The sequence below is a fragment of the Solanum stenotomum genome, chromosome 12, assembly GCF_019186545.1.
Source record: "Solanum stenotomum isolate F172 chromosome 12, ASM1918654v1, whole genome shotgun sequence".
NCBI classification, from domain to species: domain Eukaryota; kingdom Viridiplantae; phylum Streptophyta; class Magnoliopsida; order Solanales; family Solanaceae; genus Solanum; species Solanum stenotomum.
The window spans coordinates 43,577,958-43,593,863 of NC_064293.1; the positions used below are offsets into that span (position 1 = coordinate 43,577,958).

Here is a 15,906-nt window from a genome sequence, read left to right on the forward strand (position 1 = left end):
CTTCAACACTTTATGTAACAAAAAGAGTGATCGAAAATACCAATAACATTGGAATTTTTTTAAAAAAATGCAAGGCAAATTTTTTTTTGGAAGGCACAAGTGATGTATTACAAGGTAAAATTTGCAACACACAAGTTATGTCCTTACAACTTACGAGATTAAAAAAAAAATCACGTGACACAAGTTATGCCGTATGGGTATACCGTAAATCTATCATATGGATTTTGAACTGTGCGTTGAATTATCAAAATTAAAAAAAAAAACAAATTTACTATTTTTAACAAAGGTAGTCAATTTCTCTATACACAAGCAATTGTCTTTACCTTTTGTATTTCGGGCTTTTCGGTGATGCTATCACCAACTTTTTTGGCTTTGTGTGTTTTAGAGGATCGTAGTTAATATTTCATATGATCGTTACTTTTGAAAAAAAAATTAGAACGTTATTTAATTTTGTTTTTATTATTCAAAATCATTACTTAAAAAGAAAAAAATTATTTTACCAATCCATCCCATTCCACCAATCAAATTTGTCACCTAGAGATTTAGAGTAATGACTTTTTAAGTGATTTTTTAAAAATTGAACGACTTTTGAGGAGCTATTCAAAGTTCAGTAACAATCTAAAATATTTCTCCTCTTTCTGTTACTCTATCAATCATCATGCATTTTGTTTCCAATAATAATACTAACGTATTTCAATATATTGTGGGGATAATTAATGTGGAAATAGATGACTAAAAAATAAAAAAACCTAGCTTCTTGTTCTTATGTTTCATAAGCAATATCACATTATTTAGAAAGTCACGTTAAGCATGATTAATTACTCCTTTCGTTTATTTTTATTTGTTCGTTATACGAAAAATAGATCCTTATTTATTAACTATAGCTATTTCTTAATATATTTTTATAATATTCAAATTATTTTAATTTTAAAAAATAATATAATAAATTTATTATTCTATAGAAATATCAAATTAATGCTAAACAAATAAAAATATAATTTCTTATGAATTTTTTTGTCAGATAAAGTGAAAAGGATAGCTAGTGAGAGCCAGATAACTGAGTCTGAGCCCACTAAATACTTTTGACTAACTTTATTTGCACGTTTTATATGTGTATACTCCCACTCTTTAAGAAATTAAAATTAGTCACCCGTCTCAAATTTACGTGATACATTTTGAATTTTGAGACTTAAATAAGTCTATTTTTTATTGTAAATTTTTTATATATCTTTTAAATATTGTGAAATGTCAATTATTGTGACTTATAGTACTTTTTACGTAGTTTAAAAATATATAAATTTTATTTCAAAAAAAAATTGAAAATTTTTTGCGCAAATTTCTGATCAAACTTAAACCATTTGACTCTAAAAAAATGAAATGTGTTACATAAATTGAGATAGAGGGAGTATACAAAACTGTTATTTATCTTTGAACGTTTTCAAAAAATATCTTATATATGTATCTTATTATTATAGAGAAATTTATTTTTTTTGGAATTTTATAATGCTTATATTCTTAAAAAGAATTTAAGGATAAAATGAGATTTTTTAGTTTTATTTTAATTTTATAAATTGAATAATAATTCCTTCGATAGTCTCTACGTTGTTCATTGTTGGTCCACGGTTGATTAAAATTTAAAAAACGTTTGCAACTTTTGTATAAGATGTGTTATCGATATAACATAGATGTCAATAGATAAATATTAGTATCAATTTTGTGAAAAGAATAAAAATGTATTTGTGTGAGAAATGATCCTCCCAAATTTTTGAAAATTCAAGTTTCCTCCCAAAACCACTTCTACTTTCTTTGGCCAAACCGTCTAATATGCAACAAAAATGCTTATCGGAAAACTATTTCCATTTGTAGAATACAACAAAAACTTAACTAGAAAACTAATTTTTTTCTTTAATATTAATTTCCCTGAAAAGTATATATCAAACTAAAATATGTCGACATGATGATATCTCCTTTTCCTTCAAAAATCTTTCCTGTCATCATTTTGCTTGTTGGAGACCCCAGTCCGTGACTTGTCCTTTTGAAACCTAAATTACTCTCTCTAAATATAAATATAAAAATATTCGACTAGTACTAAATATAAGGTGTGTTTGGTACGAAGAACAATGTTTTCCTGAAAAAATAAGTGGAATTTTAACTTATTTTTTCATGTTTGGTTGGTGAATGAAAAATATTTTCAGAATTTTTTATTTTTTTGGATTGAGACTAGAAAATACACTTTAGAAAAATAATTTTTGACCCGGTGGTGAAAAAATGAATTTTAAAAATGTGAATTATTTTTCAAAAATAATAATTTTTTTCAAAAAAAATTGACAGGGGTGGTGGTTGGGGGATGTCTAGGGTAGGGGTAAGGATGGCGTAAAATGAAATATATATATATATTTTTTTAAATAATTTTTTTTTACTGGGGAGGGGGTGACGGCGGGGGGAGGGGTGGAATTTTTTTTAAAATTTGAATTAAATGTCAAAATTTTGTTAATTTTTTTTTTTTTGACGGAGGGTGGCGAGGGGTAAAAAGTGACTTTTTGGAAAAAAAATTGAAATATTTAACCAAAATAATTTTTTTGTGTGTGGGGGTAGGTGTTGGGTGAGGTAAAAACAAATCTTAAAGTTTGAAATATTTTTCAAAAATGATTTTTAATTTTTTTATGTGTGGGTAGGGGTAAAAAAATATTTGAAATTTTAAAAATAGGAAAATTACAAAAAAATCAGTCGGATACGGGGTAAGGTAAGAAATTTTTTTTTAAGAATAAAGTAGAATTTTGAAAAATATTTTTTTCTTAATTTTTAAAGGTAAGTCATTTTCTCAAATTTAACATTTAAGTCAACCAAACGTGAGAAAATTGGATTCTCTTTATACCAAAATGTATTATAATAATATTAGAATATGCTAACGAACCCACAAGATATTATATATCCATAACAAAAACGTGCCAATGAAATAGATTTTACATTTTTAACAACTATAGCTACCTCATGCAACTTTGATTCTCTTGGTTGTGTCTAATAAGTAATAACTATAGGTGTGTCACACAATTTTTGTTAGTTGTATTTCATATCAAATAAAAAAAAATTCACTTAAATTTGCCCATAATAACTTTATACGTTAAAAGTATTCTTTTGACATGTTAAAAGTGATAATTTTATTATTAAAATAATACTCAATAAAAGTGAACGTAGAAAATAACTCGTTTTGCTATAAATAGGTGGAGAAGGATAGTGCTTTTCACTCAAAATTCAACAACAAAGAAAACAAGATAGAAAAAGCATTCATAATGGCTGTTCACAAAGTTAGCTTCATTGCTTGCCTACTTGTTCTTGGTAAGATTTTCTCTGTCTTTTTTTCTTTTTATTATCTTCTTTGATACATACAAATGTAGTGTTGATTTTCCATCATTAATTAACATATATTTGTTGTAGGGATGTTTCTTCTTGTAAACACTGTTGATGCCAAGGTGTGTCCAAGAATATGTGGTAATTTTGGGTATGGACTATGCCCACGTTCCGAAGGAAGTCCGGAAAAGCCCATATGCACCAATTGTTGCTCGGGCTACAAGGGTTGCAAATATTACAGTGCTAATGGAGATTTAGTTTGTGAAGGGGAGTCTGACCCCAGAAACCCAAATGATTGTTCCTATGAGTGTGATACACAAATTGCCTATTCAAAATGTCCTCGTTCTGAAGGAAAGATGATAATTAAACCCACGGGTTGTACCACCTGTTGCACCGGCTACCAGGGTTGCTACTATTTCGATCAAGAAGGTGATTTTGTGTGTGAAGGAGAGAGTCCTGAACCCAAGGCAGTTGCTTAAGTATTTCTAATTAATCCTTTGTTGCAATTTATTAGTAACAAATGTGTGCATTATATATGCTGATCTCTAGTAATGTGGACGAGTTTAATGAAGCACTAGTTTCATATTACTTCTCAACTCTATAGTTATTAGTAATTTTTATTATTAAACTAATTGATTAAATAGGGAGGAAGCGTTTCAATTTTTTTTGGAAATAATTAGATTCTAGGGTTTTGGTGATTAAAAATCTGATTTGGTTTAGAATCAATTTGGGCCGCCTGATCATCATCTATGAAAATGATTTAAAGGATGGACATTTGTGAACCGTTGGATCAAAATAATCTGTGGGTGAGGTTGTGCTTCTTTCATTTTCAATGACGTGGCAGATTCTGATTGGAGAAAAGAAAAGGTAAGGATGTTTGAGTTGGATGGGATTGGGTCCGTATTTGGGCCGAGTATTGAGTCAAATTGGGCCAGTTCTTATTCGAAATTTTGATGAATAAATTGGGTCCTAAATACATCACACTTTAGATTTTGAACCGGTTCAGATTTTTATTTTATTTTATTTAAAAAAGGGAAACTGGTTTAGATTAAATTCGAATTTGATTTTTTCTTTAAAAATGAAATATATTAATGATTGTTTTTTATCCTAATTAATCTTCCAAAGTATATGCACGAACTATATAACTATTATAGTAATTCAGTATACGTATTTGGCTTAAATATTGTAGGGTAAACTATTGATTTATTTCAAGTTATAATAATAGAGTCAAAAAAAAAAAAAAAAAAGGATGCTATTTGAACCAAAATATCAACATGTTTTTTGCGATTTTTTAATATAAAAGCAATTAATTATAATTAATTAAAATATTTAAAAATAAGGTAGAAGGTAGTTTTTTTGGGGATTTATTGATTGAAATTAGTGTTAAAAATATGTGAATGTAAATTGATAAATTGATCAGGAATAAGAATCTCTGTGACATTTCTTAATTATAAGAAACGAAATGTACCAAAATTTAGTGTCAACAATACTATCTTTAAGCAAGGTGTTTTGGGTTATGCTCGAGTCTTGAGTAAGGATAAAGCTATAGGTTGAGGGTGAATTTTGGGTCAAGGTCGAAGTTGGATCCCAAATCAGGACCAAAGTTCGAGGTTGAGTCAAGTCCTACATTAGGGCAAAGTCGGGAGTAGGGTCCCAAATTAGGTTCAAATCATGAGTCTAGTCGAATCTCAATTTGAATTCCATACATAAGTCGTAGCTTGATTCAAATCACAAATGTATGTATGGGTTTGAGCGGAAAGTGGGGTGGGGAGCAGGCAAAGTGTGTGTGCCATAGAGGTAAATTAGTTGGTGGTGACATGTGTGATGAAGTTAAAGAGAGTCTTGAAAATTGTTTCTCCTCCTAATTCCTACCAGACACACTTGATACATATCTTAAAACTATTCAATTTATATAGCATCATTCAGATTTCAAGAGACAACTAGTTTAATTTTCTCCATGAAATTGAGAATCTTTAAGTTTATTCAAATAAATTTTACATAATTGGAAACAACATGAAAAGTAATATAGGTCATAACAGTTAAAAATTTAAGATATTAAAAAAAAAAATAAAAAAATTATAATAAAAAAATTTATTTGACTCTTGAAATCTAAAAAATGATACATAAGTTAGTACAGAAAAGTATAAAATTACAAATATTTTCTCAAAGTAAATAGTATTTTATATTATATTTTATTAGTAGTAGTATTTATCATATACTATATATATATGGACAAATTACAGAAATCACATACTTTTAAGACAAAATTACAATTTATCCCTTAAAAGTTTATAATTACAGAAATCCCTCATTTTCGCGCATCAGATTAGTGTATCAGCGCTTATAGCTCTGATACATTAATCTGATGGCGAGATACAATAATATAAGTGTTGATACATTAATCTCATGCGCGAGATATAATAATATAAGCGTTGATACACTAGTCTAATGTGCGAAAATGAGGAATTTTGGAGATTTGTAAAACTTATAGGGGTTAATGGTAATAAGTAAACTAAAATGTGAGATTTTTATAATTTTTCCTATATTAATTAATTATATACTGATATTTTTATTTACCGCAAAAGAATAAAGCTTACATTGTCCATTCACCACGGAAACAATGTATTTAAATTGAGGCAAACCCAGAAAGGCGAACAAACGCGTTTGCTCTCAGAAGTGTGAAGGATAGCTAAGAAAATGGTGTTCTTGAAATCGTCCGATGATATCTTGTCGCAAAATTCGTCCAGAATTTGCAATAAAAAATTATTTGGTGCTATCTTGAACTCGACAAATGGAGTTGCGTTGAATCGACGGAGAAGAAAACTACTTCTTACACATTAGGTTTTGCTTCTTCTTTCTGGTTAGTAAGAGAAGTAGTAGTACTATAATATCTTTGACCGTATTACTTACAATGTTATGAAGAAAATCTACTCGGCAAGTCACAATATTGAACATTATCTTGATTTCTTGAAATTTTAAATTTGAAATTTCAAATCTCTAATTCATCCACCAAAAGGAGCAATTTCTTGCACTAGGTAATCAAATTGAGCTATCCTAGGTGATGTTTCTTTCTATTTGGATGCATGCCATATATATTCAACTTTATGTTCTCAAATCAAGAAAGCCCCAATTTCTGAAGAAAATCTAGTTGGCAAGTCATAATATCGAATATTATCTTGATTTCTTGAAATTTTAAAAATTTGAAATCTCTAATTCACCTTGTAACAATCACCAAAGAAGCACATTTTTTTCCCTAGGTAATCCAATTGAGATATCCCAGGCGCTGTTTCTTTTTGTATGCTATATGAGTGTATATATATTCAACTTTATGTTAAAAAAATCAAGAAAACCCCAATTTCCATTAACTTGATTGATCCTGTAAATCCTCAAGGAAAGGAAAACGTTCCTCGTTTTTTAGATGACCCATGACCCACCTGATAACTGAAACTCTAAGTACTTTGAACTCATGTTATTTGATTAGTGTGATTGCATTGTATTTGTTATCTATTTCTCATGATCTTGATGTTTTTTTCTTATTAACATTATTATGTATTACCATGTGTGGCATAACACATATGTTTGCTGATCCTATTAGCTACTTAACAAAGGAAAAATGATGTTATCATATTGGAGGATTGCACATTCCTTCGGCTCTCCTTTTGGAAGATGCTCAAGAACAACTTGGACAGGTCCAAATTTAAGATTGCTATTTCATTTCTTTGATAATATATTTTAAAAGTTTGTATGATTTTCATTCTGATTTTGAGATCACTTTATTACATTATAGAGTTGCCCAATCCTTCGATCAGTCCTTTTGAAGATGCTTAAGAATAAATTGGTACGTCCAAATCCAAGCTTGATGTGATTTACCTTGCTATCATTGTTTCTTCAAGTTCGCATGATTGTCATTATGATTTTTGCTGGACATTCTTTAGACATCAAAATATTTCACTAAACATGTTTATGAAGCTTGTTACAGTAGATTAATTAAGTGATTTATTGTACATTTTTTGCACCAACATTAGTTGGCAGTGATGTTGAGGCAAAGCAACAGTATTAACATATATTTTCTTATACCTTTGTTTAGTTCTTGACTTCTTTCATAATTCTGATTTGAATGATTTTACTGCTTATTGGCCACAAATAATAGATCTACCATCCCGGGCCCCACTTGTGGGATTTAACTGGCTATGTAGTTGTTGTTATTTTTTGGGAGTAGAATTCTGTTTCCATAATTTTGTGGAAGTGCATATAACTTCCATGTGAAATTTGTGGTCTGTGAACTATTATCACCCAGATTTTGGAACCTTTTGTTGTCAGGTAATGATGAAAAAGAACTGAGAGTGTAATACACTGTAGCACTGGTGGGAAATTATACAGGAATTTTATATGGACTATGATCGATCAACTTGGGTGTGCCAGTTCTTTCTGCAAACAACAAGTAAATAGTATTGTTTTTAATTCTAAATAACAATATTACCACTAACGTTAGAGATCCTTAGCTTAACCATGTCATAGATTCGTCCCATGATTATAGCAGTCGTAGCATTATTTTGTTGTACAGTTCAATGCTTTATCATACTGTCTATGGTATTTTGCCATTGCTTCTTCATTTTCGATATTTCCTTTTTTTCGATCTGCTTTTGACTGTTTTTTCTTGAGCTGAGGGTCTATTGGTAACAACCTCTCTACCCCTAAGGTAGGGGTAAGGTCAGAACCCTCTTTTTTGGATTACATTGGATATGTTGTTGTTGTTGTTGAAATGTGTGATTCTATTTGTAAGGTACTCTCGAGGTCAAACATCTAGAGCACGACAAATAAACATTTATTGTTCACACGTCTTCATAAAGAAATCCAATCAATGGTTAAATGAAGGGTCGTTTCTTTATTAATGATGAACACATCTTAGAACTAATCCTAATAAATATGGAACTAGCGATGACTTCAAAATTAATGCCTAGTAACTCTCTTGGGGGTGGGGGCAAGAAGGAAAAGGGAGTTACGACATGGTGCTCCTGCTATTTAAAGGCCCTTCTTCCCCTGATATGATCCAATATAGAGAAGACATGGATTTTGATAGTTCGTGAATGGAACTCCCAAAATCCTCATCAGCACTACCTTCAGAATTGCAAATACCGATTCGTATGCATAGCTCCATGCCAAGTAACAACAAAATTCAGCAGGTAATCAATACAATAAAGTCTAGTTTTCATGAGGAACTTTTTGCATATAGCTACGTTTGATTTAAGCTGAGATTTGTCCCTTTGGTTTCCTTGTATATGTAGGATGAAGATGAAAGGGACCCAAGGTTTATGCAATTGCTAAAAGAAAATCTCTCCTGTTTCTGGAATCGACAAAAGGAAGAAATTCTACGTGCAGGTGTTTTTTGGCTCCTCACACATGTTTACCTACAGAGACTTCTGATATATTCCATTCATGAGTAATCTAAGGATATTCTTAAGCTTTGGGCCATTTTAAGACCAGCCACGGCCCTCACATATATTGATTTTGTTAGAAGTATCTCGAATCATTGCATAAAGATATGTCATATATGGAAATTTTGCAATAATACATATGCTGCTGTTTTTTCCTGTTGATTTTACCTTCATGCAGCCGCTTCATTTTATCTGTAGATCCAAAGAGAAAACCTGAGATGCCCATTTCAAGGATCAGACGGGCTATGAAGTCAAATGATCAAGTAAAGGTATGTTCGTGGCTCTGACTTAGTCCATTGACATTAGCCGTGGTTGTAACTTTTAATTTATTTTATTTTCTTCACTTGCTAGTAGTTGGAACTTGAAACATTTGATTTACTACTTGTCTTAACTTTTATTGATCTGCTGTCTCTAACTGGGGAGTGGGTACTTCAATTTTTTTTAACCATTATTGGGAATGAGTAAATTCAGATGGTTAGCGCACATTCTACGGTTTTGCTTTCGAAAGCAATTGAGATGTTCATCATGGAGCTCACCCTTCGTGCGTGGATGCAAGCTGATCAAGGCAAATGCCGAACTCTGAAGCGTTATGACTTTGCTAGGGCCATAAGGGATGAAGAGCTTTTCGATTTCCTCTCTGACATCGTTCCACTCCAGACATCTAAGGTTGGTTTATATATTAGTATACCTCTTCTGTATCCTGCAATACATATTTTGAACCATATATCTGAATCCCGACATGAATTTTTGAGCGTTTGTTAGTTTTCTTAAAGTTTAAAGTTCTAAAATAGGACTAGCTACAGTGCCAATTTCAGGTGCAAAAGGAGGCAAATGATGGCCAAGGAAATGACTCTAACCCAGCTTATCAGGTGGTTCAATCTAATAACATTTCAGTGAGTGCTGTTTGTCCAGGCAAATTTGTTGGTGTTGTTTATCCTAAAAAAACTATTAGGTGATTTAAGCTCAGAAAGTTGTACTCGTACTTCCTGCAAAATACTTCCTCTATATCTTATATGACACGCTACTGCTGAGAGAGTCAAAACTGATCTTTTTACTGTCTACCTATTTTGAATCCTAACTAGTGTAATTTAAATTTTGCCAAATGCCCTAACTAGCCCCTTAAACTTGGCACATTTTGTAAAATAAACACTCAAAACTTAGCAAGTGACTGGATACGCTTGAACAGAAGTGTCTTATAGACACAAATGTATAACATGGTAGCGCCACCACGTCCACTCATAGCTTCTTCTAGATTCCTTCAACTCTTCCAACAAAGAGAAAAATACAACACAATAATGATTCTCCTTTTCATGTATCAATTTTCTCGCGAAGGTGATGACAGAACTTTTATCCAAAAAATTTTCAATTGGGTTTGCATTGGAAAAATTACTCTGCCGGCAAATGAAGGGGAAAAATAAATCAGGAATACAGATAAAGATCAAGACAAGGAGAAGACTCCATAATTATGAAGTGAAGGATGTCTCTGGTATGAGAAATGAGCGGACAGTATGGGGATGGGGAAATGGAGGGGATGATCTTGGGGTGCAGGGTTGCATTTCTTTATTCTTATTGTATTTATTTTATTTTTTAGTTATACTTATATTTTTAGTCTATTTAACACAGTAGAAGCACGCCATTGCTCTTAGATGCACACACTTTTGCCTAGTTCTAGTGTCTATTTTTTCACAGACTAAGTTTGAGTGGCTATCTTACAAAACATATTAAGTTATTTAGCCTTAAAATTTTATGGAGTAGTACCTTTTTGTAGTCCCAAAATATTTAAATTTTATTTTGATCTAAATGAAGAGTCGGTGTTCAACTTCACAGAGATAATTACATATTTTGATCTATGTAGTTGAATCCTGCTATGAATTTTGGAATGTTTGTTATAGTTATCTTACAGTTTAAAGTACTAAATAACACTAGCTACAGTGCCAATATCAGGTGCAAGAGGCAAATGATGGCCAAGGAAATGAATCTCACCCAGCTTATCAAGTGCTTCAACCTAATAACATTCCAGTGAGTGCTGTTTATCCAGGCTATTTTGTTGGTATTGTTTATGCTAAAAAAACTATTAGGTGATTTAAGCTTCACAAAGTCGTACTTGTGCTTCCCGAAAAATACTTCCTCGATATATTTTTTATTTATATGACATTATGACTATTTAGAGTCGAACCGATTTTTTCTTGTCTACCTATTTTGAATCCTAAAATATTGTTATCTTAATTTTATGTAGTAGTATGTTTTTTCTATTCTTTAAATATATAAAATTGTATTTCGATCTAAATGAGGAGTCAATGTTCAACTTTACATGGATAATTACATATTTTGATACATGTATTTGAATCCCGCCATGAATTTTGGAACATTTATTAACTAGCTACAGTACGAATTTCAGGTAGAAGAGGACGCAAATGTTGGCCAAGGAAATGAATTTCACTCAGCCTGTCAAATGTTTCAGCCTAATAACATTCCAGTAAGTCTGTCTACCTATTTTGAATCCTAAAATTTTAATTTGAATTCTACTCTGTGCACTTTACGTAGTCTCAGAATAGGTAAATTTATTTTGATAAAATTGAGAGTCAATGTTGACCTTCACACTGATTGTTAAATATTCTGATCCCCTATTCATCGATCCATCACAAATCATTGAGCATCTATTAATTATCTTGCAGTTTAAAGTACTGAAATTACACTAACTACCATACCTGTTTCAGGTGGAAGAGGAAAATGATGTCCAAGGAAATAAATTTGACTTTGCTAATCGAATGGTTCAGCCTCATAACATTCCAGTGAGTGATAGTGACTTTCAACCCTACATAGTACCATGTAAACTTTATTCCAAATAAAAATAGCACATTGATCATCATAAAAGAAATGAGGTACAATGTATGCTCTTATCAATTTAATATCTTATACGTGGGCCATTGGTCATCATGATATTGACATTTTCTTCAGGGGGAAGGCTCACTAAGATAGCTTGCTTACCTAGGCCTTCGCTGCGCCTAGTCGTTGCACTACAAGTCAGGCTTGGTGTCCCCCATATATATATATATAAATGAAATTTAAACTTCATAATGTCGTACTTGTACTTCTGACCGACCTCTATATATTTTATATGATATTATCACTTCTTAGAATGTCGGAACGGTCTTTGGCTGTCTACCTCTTTTGTATCCCGCAATATTGTACTTCCTCTATATATTTTATATTTCCTCTATATATATTTTATATGACACGATTACTACTCAGAGAGTCAAACCGGTCTATTCCTATCTACCTATTTTGAATCCTAAACTATTGTAATTTTTTGGAGTAGTATCTTTTTGTAGTCCCAAAATATGTAAATTTTATTTTGATCCAAGTGAAGAGTCAGTGTTCAACTTCACACAAATATTTACATATTTTGGTCCATGTATTTGAATCCTGCCATGAATTTGTGATGTTTGTTAGTTATCTTACAGTTTAAAGTACTAAATTGGAATGAGCTACAGTGCCAATTTCAGGTGCAGGACAAGGCAAATGATGGCCAAGGAAATGAAGTTCACCCAGCTTATCAAATGGTTCAACCAAATAAGCCTCCAGTGAGTGCCACTTATCCTAGCTAATTTGTTGGTGTTGTTAATCCTAAAAACACTATTTAGTGATATAAACTTCATAAAGTCGTACTTGTACTTCTTGCAAAAATACTTCCTCTATATATTTTGTATAACACGATTACTACTCAGAGAGTCAAACCGATCTTTTCCTGTCTACCTATTTTAAATCCTAAAATGTTGTAATCTAAATTTTATGGAGAAGTACCTTTTTTGTAGTCTCAAAATATGTATATTTTATTTCGATCGAAATGAAGAGTTAATGTTCAACTTAACAGAGATAATTACATATTTTGAACCATGTAGTTGAATCCCGACATGAATTTTGGAACGTTTGTTAGTTGTCTTGAAGTTTAAAGTACTAAAATAGCACTAGCTACCGTGCCAATTTCAGGTGCAAAAGGAGGCAAATGATGGCCAAGGAAATGAATCTAACGCAGCTTATCAAGTGGTTCAACCTTGTAACATTCCAGTAAGTGCTGTTTATCCAGTCTATTTTGTCAGTGTTGTTTATGCTAAAAACACTATTTGGTGATTTAAACTTCATAAAGTTGTACTTCTGCTTCCTGCAAAAATACTTCCTCGATATATTTTTATTTATATGACATTATGACTATATAGAGTTGAACCAATTTTTTCTTGTCTACCTATTTTGAATCCTAAAATATTGTTATCTTAATTTTATAGAGTATTACCTTTTTTCTAGTGTTAAAATATATAAAATTGTATTTCGATCTAACTGAGGAGTCATATTCAACTTCACATGGATAATTACATATTTTGATCCATGTAAGTGAATCCTGCCATGAATTTTGGAACATTTATTAATTAACTTACAGTTTAAAGAACTAAAATTACTCTAGCTGAAGTACCAATTTCAGGTAGAAGAGGATGCGAATGGTAGCCAAGGAAATGAATTTCACCCGGCGTGTCAAATGGTTCAGCCTCATAAAATTCCAGTAAGTGAAACTACCTTGTAAACCTTCATTTGAATTAACAGCAACAAACTATTTAGGCGAATTTGGTGGTTTCTTATCTTCATCCCCCGAAAAATAAGTTGAACACTTGCTGAGAACTAACGAAACCTAATTTTTTGATGTTATTTATGTAGGCTTCTTTCATCAGTAACCAAGCAATTCCAGCGCCTCTGACTAATTTATCTCCTGAAGCGCAGTTCAACATTGATGATTTTTTAATGGAAGAGGCAGATGATGTGCAAGGAAATAAATTTCACCTGGCTAATCAAATGGTTCAGCCTCATAACATTCCAGTGAGTGATTGTGACTTTCAACACTGCATGTTTAAAATACCTTGCAAACTTAATCTAAATCCAAATAACACTAGCATATTGTTTATCCTGGGTAATTTGTAGTGTTGTTTTTTCTAAAAAACAATGAGGTACAATATCTGCTCTTATCAATATAAAACATCTGATATGTGGGCCATTGGTCCACATGATATTAACATTTTTTTCAGGGGGGGAGACTCACTTAGGTAGTTTGCTGCTACCTGGGCCTTCACGCACTGCCTAGGCGTTGCACTACAAGTCAGCCCCCCCTCCACACACACACACACAAATACCCACACACGTATATATGTGTATATATAAAAGGAAATTTAAACTTCAATAAGTCGTACTTGTGATGACATCTCCAAAAATCTTTTCTTTCTCCATTTCTCTCCATCCTTCTTTATTTTTTTCTGCCCTAGAAACACATTATTCATCATTTTGGTACCTGCCATCATTACTACCTAAGAAAGTCAAAACTATCTTTTGCTGTCTATCTCTTTTGAGTTTTATGGGGTAGTAACTTTTAAATAGTCTCACAATATGTAAATTTTGTTTCAATTTAATTTAGAAGCCAATGTTCAACTTCACACATGTAATTGCATATTTTGATCCTTGTATTTGAATCCTGTCATGAATTTGGAATGTCTACTAATTATCTTATAGTTTAAAGTACTAAAATTGAAGCAGCTGTACCAATTTCAGGTGCGAGGTGAGGAAAATGATGGCCAAGGCAATGAATTTGACCCACCTTATAATGTTCAGCCTAACAACATTTTGGTGAGTTATAATGACTTTCAACATGTGCAAAACCTTCATCACTATTGACAGTAGCGTGCTGTTTATCTAGGCTAATTTTTGGTATTGTTCATCTTAAAAAAACTATGAGGTGATTTAAACTTCATAAACCCGTACTTGTACTTCCTGCAAAATGCTTCCTCTATATATTTTATATGACTCGATTACTAAGAGTGTCAAACTGATTTTTTCCTCTGTACATATTTTGAATCCTAAACTGTTGTAATTTTAATTTCTTGGAGTACTACCTTATTTGTTGTCTCACACTATGTATATTTGTTTCAATCTAAATGAATAGTCAATGTCCAACTTCACACAGATAATTGCATATTTTGATCCATGTATTTGAATCCTGGCATGAATTATGGAACTTTTGCTAGTTACTTTGTGGTTTAAAGTAGTAATACAATGCCAATTTCAGGTGCAGGCGGAGGCAAATGATGGCCAAGGAAATGAATTTCACCCAACTTATCAAATGGGTCAACCTAATAACATCCCAGTAAGTGAAACTACCTTGTAGACCTTCATCCGAATTAATAGTACCGAACTGTTTAGGCGAATTTGGTGGTTATCTTCATCCCCCAAAAAATAAGTTGAACACTTTCTGAGAACTATCACAACCTAATTTTTTTTTATGTTATTTATGTAGGCTTCTTTCATCAGTGCCCAAGGAATTCCAGCACCTTTCATGCTACCACCTCTGATTAATTTATCCCCTGAACCTGAGTTTGACATAGATGAATTTTTAGTGGACATTGAGGAGGGACTTTAAAGTGGGAGTTAAACTCAGTTACTAGGTGTTTAGCCTTTTAAAGACAAAAAAAAAGTGTTATGTTTTTGGACTTGCTGCTGAAAGAATGCAGTGTCTGTGTTAAGTGGTGTAAGCACTGCTTTTGTTCAATGTTTAAATTAATAAACACTTCAATGAGAGGTGAATTAAGTCTTGCTTCTGGATACATTGACCCTTATTTCCTTTTTTTTTTATAAAAAATAAATAAATAAGCAAATTTGGGTGATAGTACATTTTTATTGTAGTAAACAAATAATTTTCTAATTTCTAGATGCTTATATATCTAATCTCATTATTTTTGTTCCCTCACTATTGATATATCAATGGATATTCCAATCTAAGAAGAAAAGGTGAGGGAATAAGTCTTAAAACGAATTGTAAATGCATATTGCAGGACAGGTGTCAACAGGTGCTCAAAATTAAGATGCCTCAAAATCTTACTAAATTTTATGCTTCTCAAATTTTCTAAAATTCCTTCATAAAGTTAAAATTCCCACTTATAGCGTTTAAAGTCCATATGCATCTGAGTTTTCTGGTGCGTAAGCGATGACGGTTTAATATTTTTATTTTTGGGAAAATGCAACTTTGAGTAGTCTGTTAATGAGGATATTTTAACTTAATTAAGTCGAGAGTCCATCACAAACATTAGAT

General features: G+C 31.8%; 2 protein-coding genes and 1 non-coding gene across 39 annotated transcripts in view; all 3 read left to right on the forward strand.

Annotated features, from left to right (window-relative positions):
- Window positions 1-15,270, forward strand: part of LOC125847933 (uncharacterized) — a 29,246-nt gene extending 13,976 nt beyond the window's left edge. For 4 of the 37 annotated variants that reach the window (XM_049527692.1, XM_049527693.1, XM_049527694.1 and 1 more), the window contains 12 exons: window positions 9,255-9,449; window positions 9,581-9,676; window positions 10,716-10,802; window positions 11,170-11,259; window positions 11,501-11,575; window positions 12,278-12,367; window positions 12,756-12,851; window positions 13,243-13,338; window positions 13,491-13,649; window positions 14,355-14,447; window positions 14,887-14,964; window positions 15,115-15,270. In XM_049527692.1, coding sequence (XP_049383649.1) covers window positions 9,255-9,449; window positions 9,581-9,676; window positions 10,716-10,802; window positions 11,170-11,259; window positions 11,501-11,575; window positions 12,278-12,367; window positions 12,756-12,851; window positions 13,243-13,338; window positions 13,491-13,649; window positions 14,355-14,447; window positions 14,887-14,964; window positions 15,115-15,237 — 1,278 coding nt within the window. In that variant the 3' untranslated portion in view covers window positions 15,238-15,270. Of the gene's footprint in view, window positions 1-5,997; window positions 6,209-6,943; window positions 7,038-7,135; window positions 8,532-8,633; window positions 8,728-8,981; window positions 9,053-9,254; window positions 9,450-9,580; window positions 9,677-10,715; window positions 10,803-11,169; window positions 11,260-11,500; window positions 11,576-12,277; window positions 12,368-12,755; window positions 12,852-13,242; window positions 13,339-13,490; window positions 13,650-14,354; window positions 14,448-14,886; window positions 14,965-15,114 lie in introns of those variants that run through there. The other 33 variants (XM_049527656.1, XM_049527657.1, XM_049527670.1 and 30 more) reach the window with 32 other exon arrangements.
- LOC125847936 (proteinase inhibitor type-2-like) lies at window positions 3,243-3,936 on the forward strand. Its single transcript, XM_049527696.1, has 2 exons — window positions 3,243-3,336; window positions 3,436-3,936. Exons 1-2 carry the CDS (start codon window positions 3,291-3,293, stop codon window positions 3,825-3,827), a joined length of 438 nt encoding a protein of 145 aa, XP_049383653.1. The 5' UTR covers window positions 3,243-3,290; the 3' UTR covers window positions 3,828-3,936.
- Window positions 13,748-13,940, forward strand: LOC125849590 (U2 spliceosomal RNA). Its single transcript, XR_007444669.1, has one exon. It is a non-coding gene; the product is annotated as a U2 spliceosomal RNA (small nuclear RNA).
- Window positions 15,271-15,906: the final 636 nt, after the last annotated feature.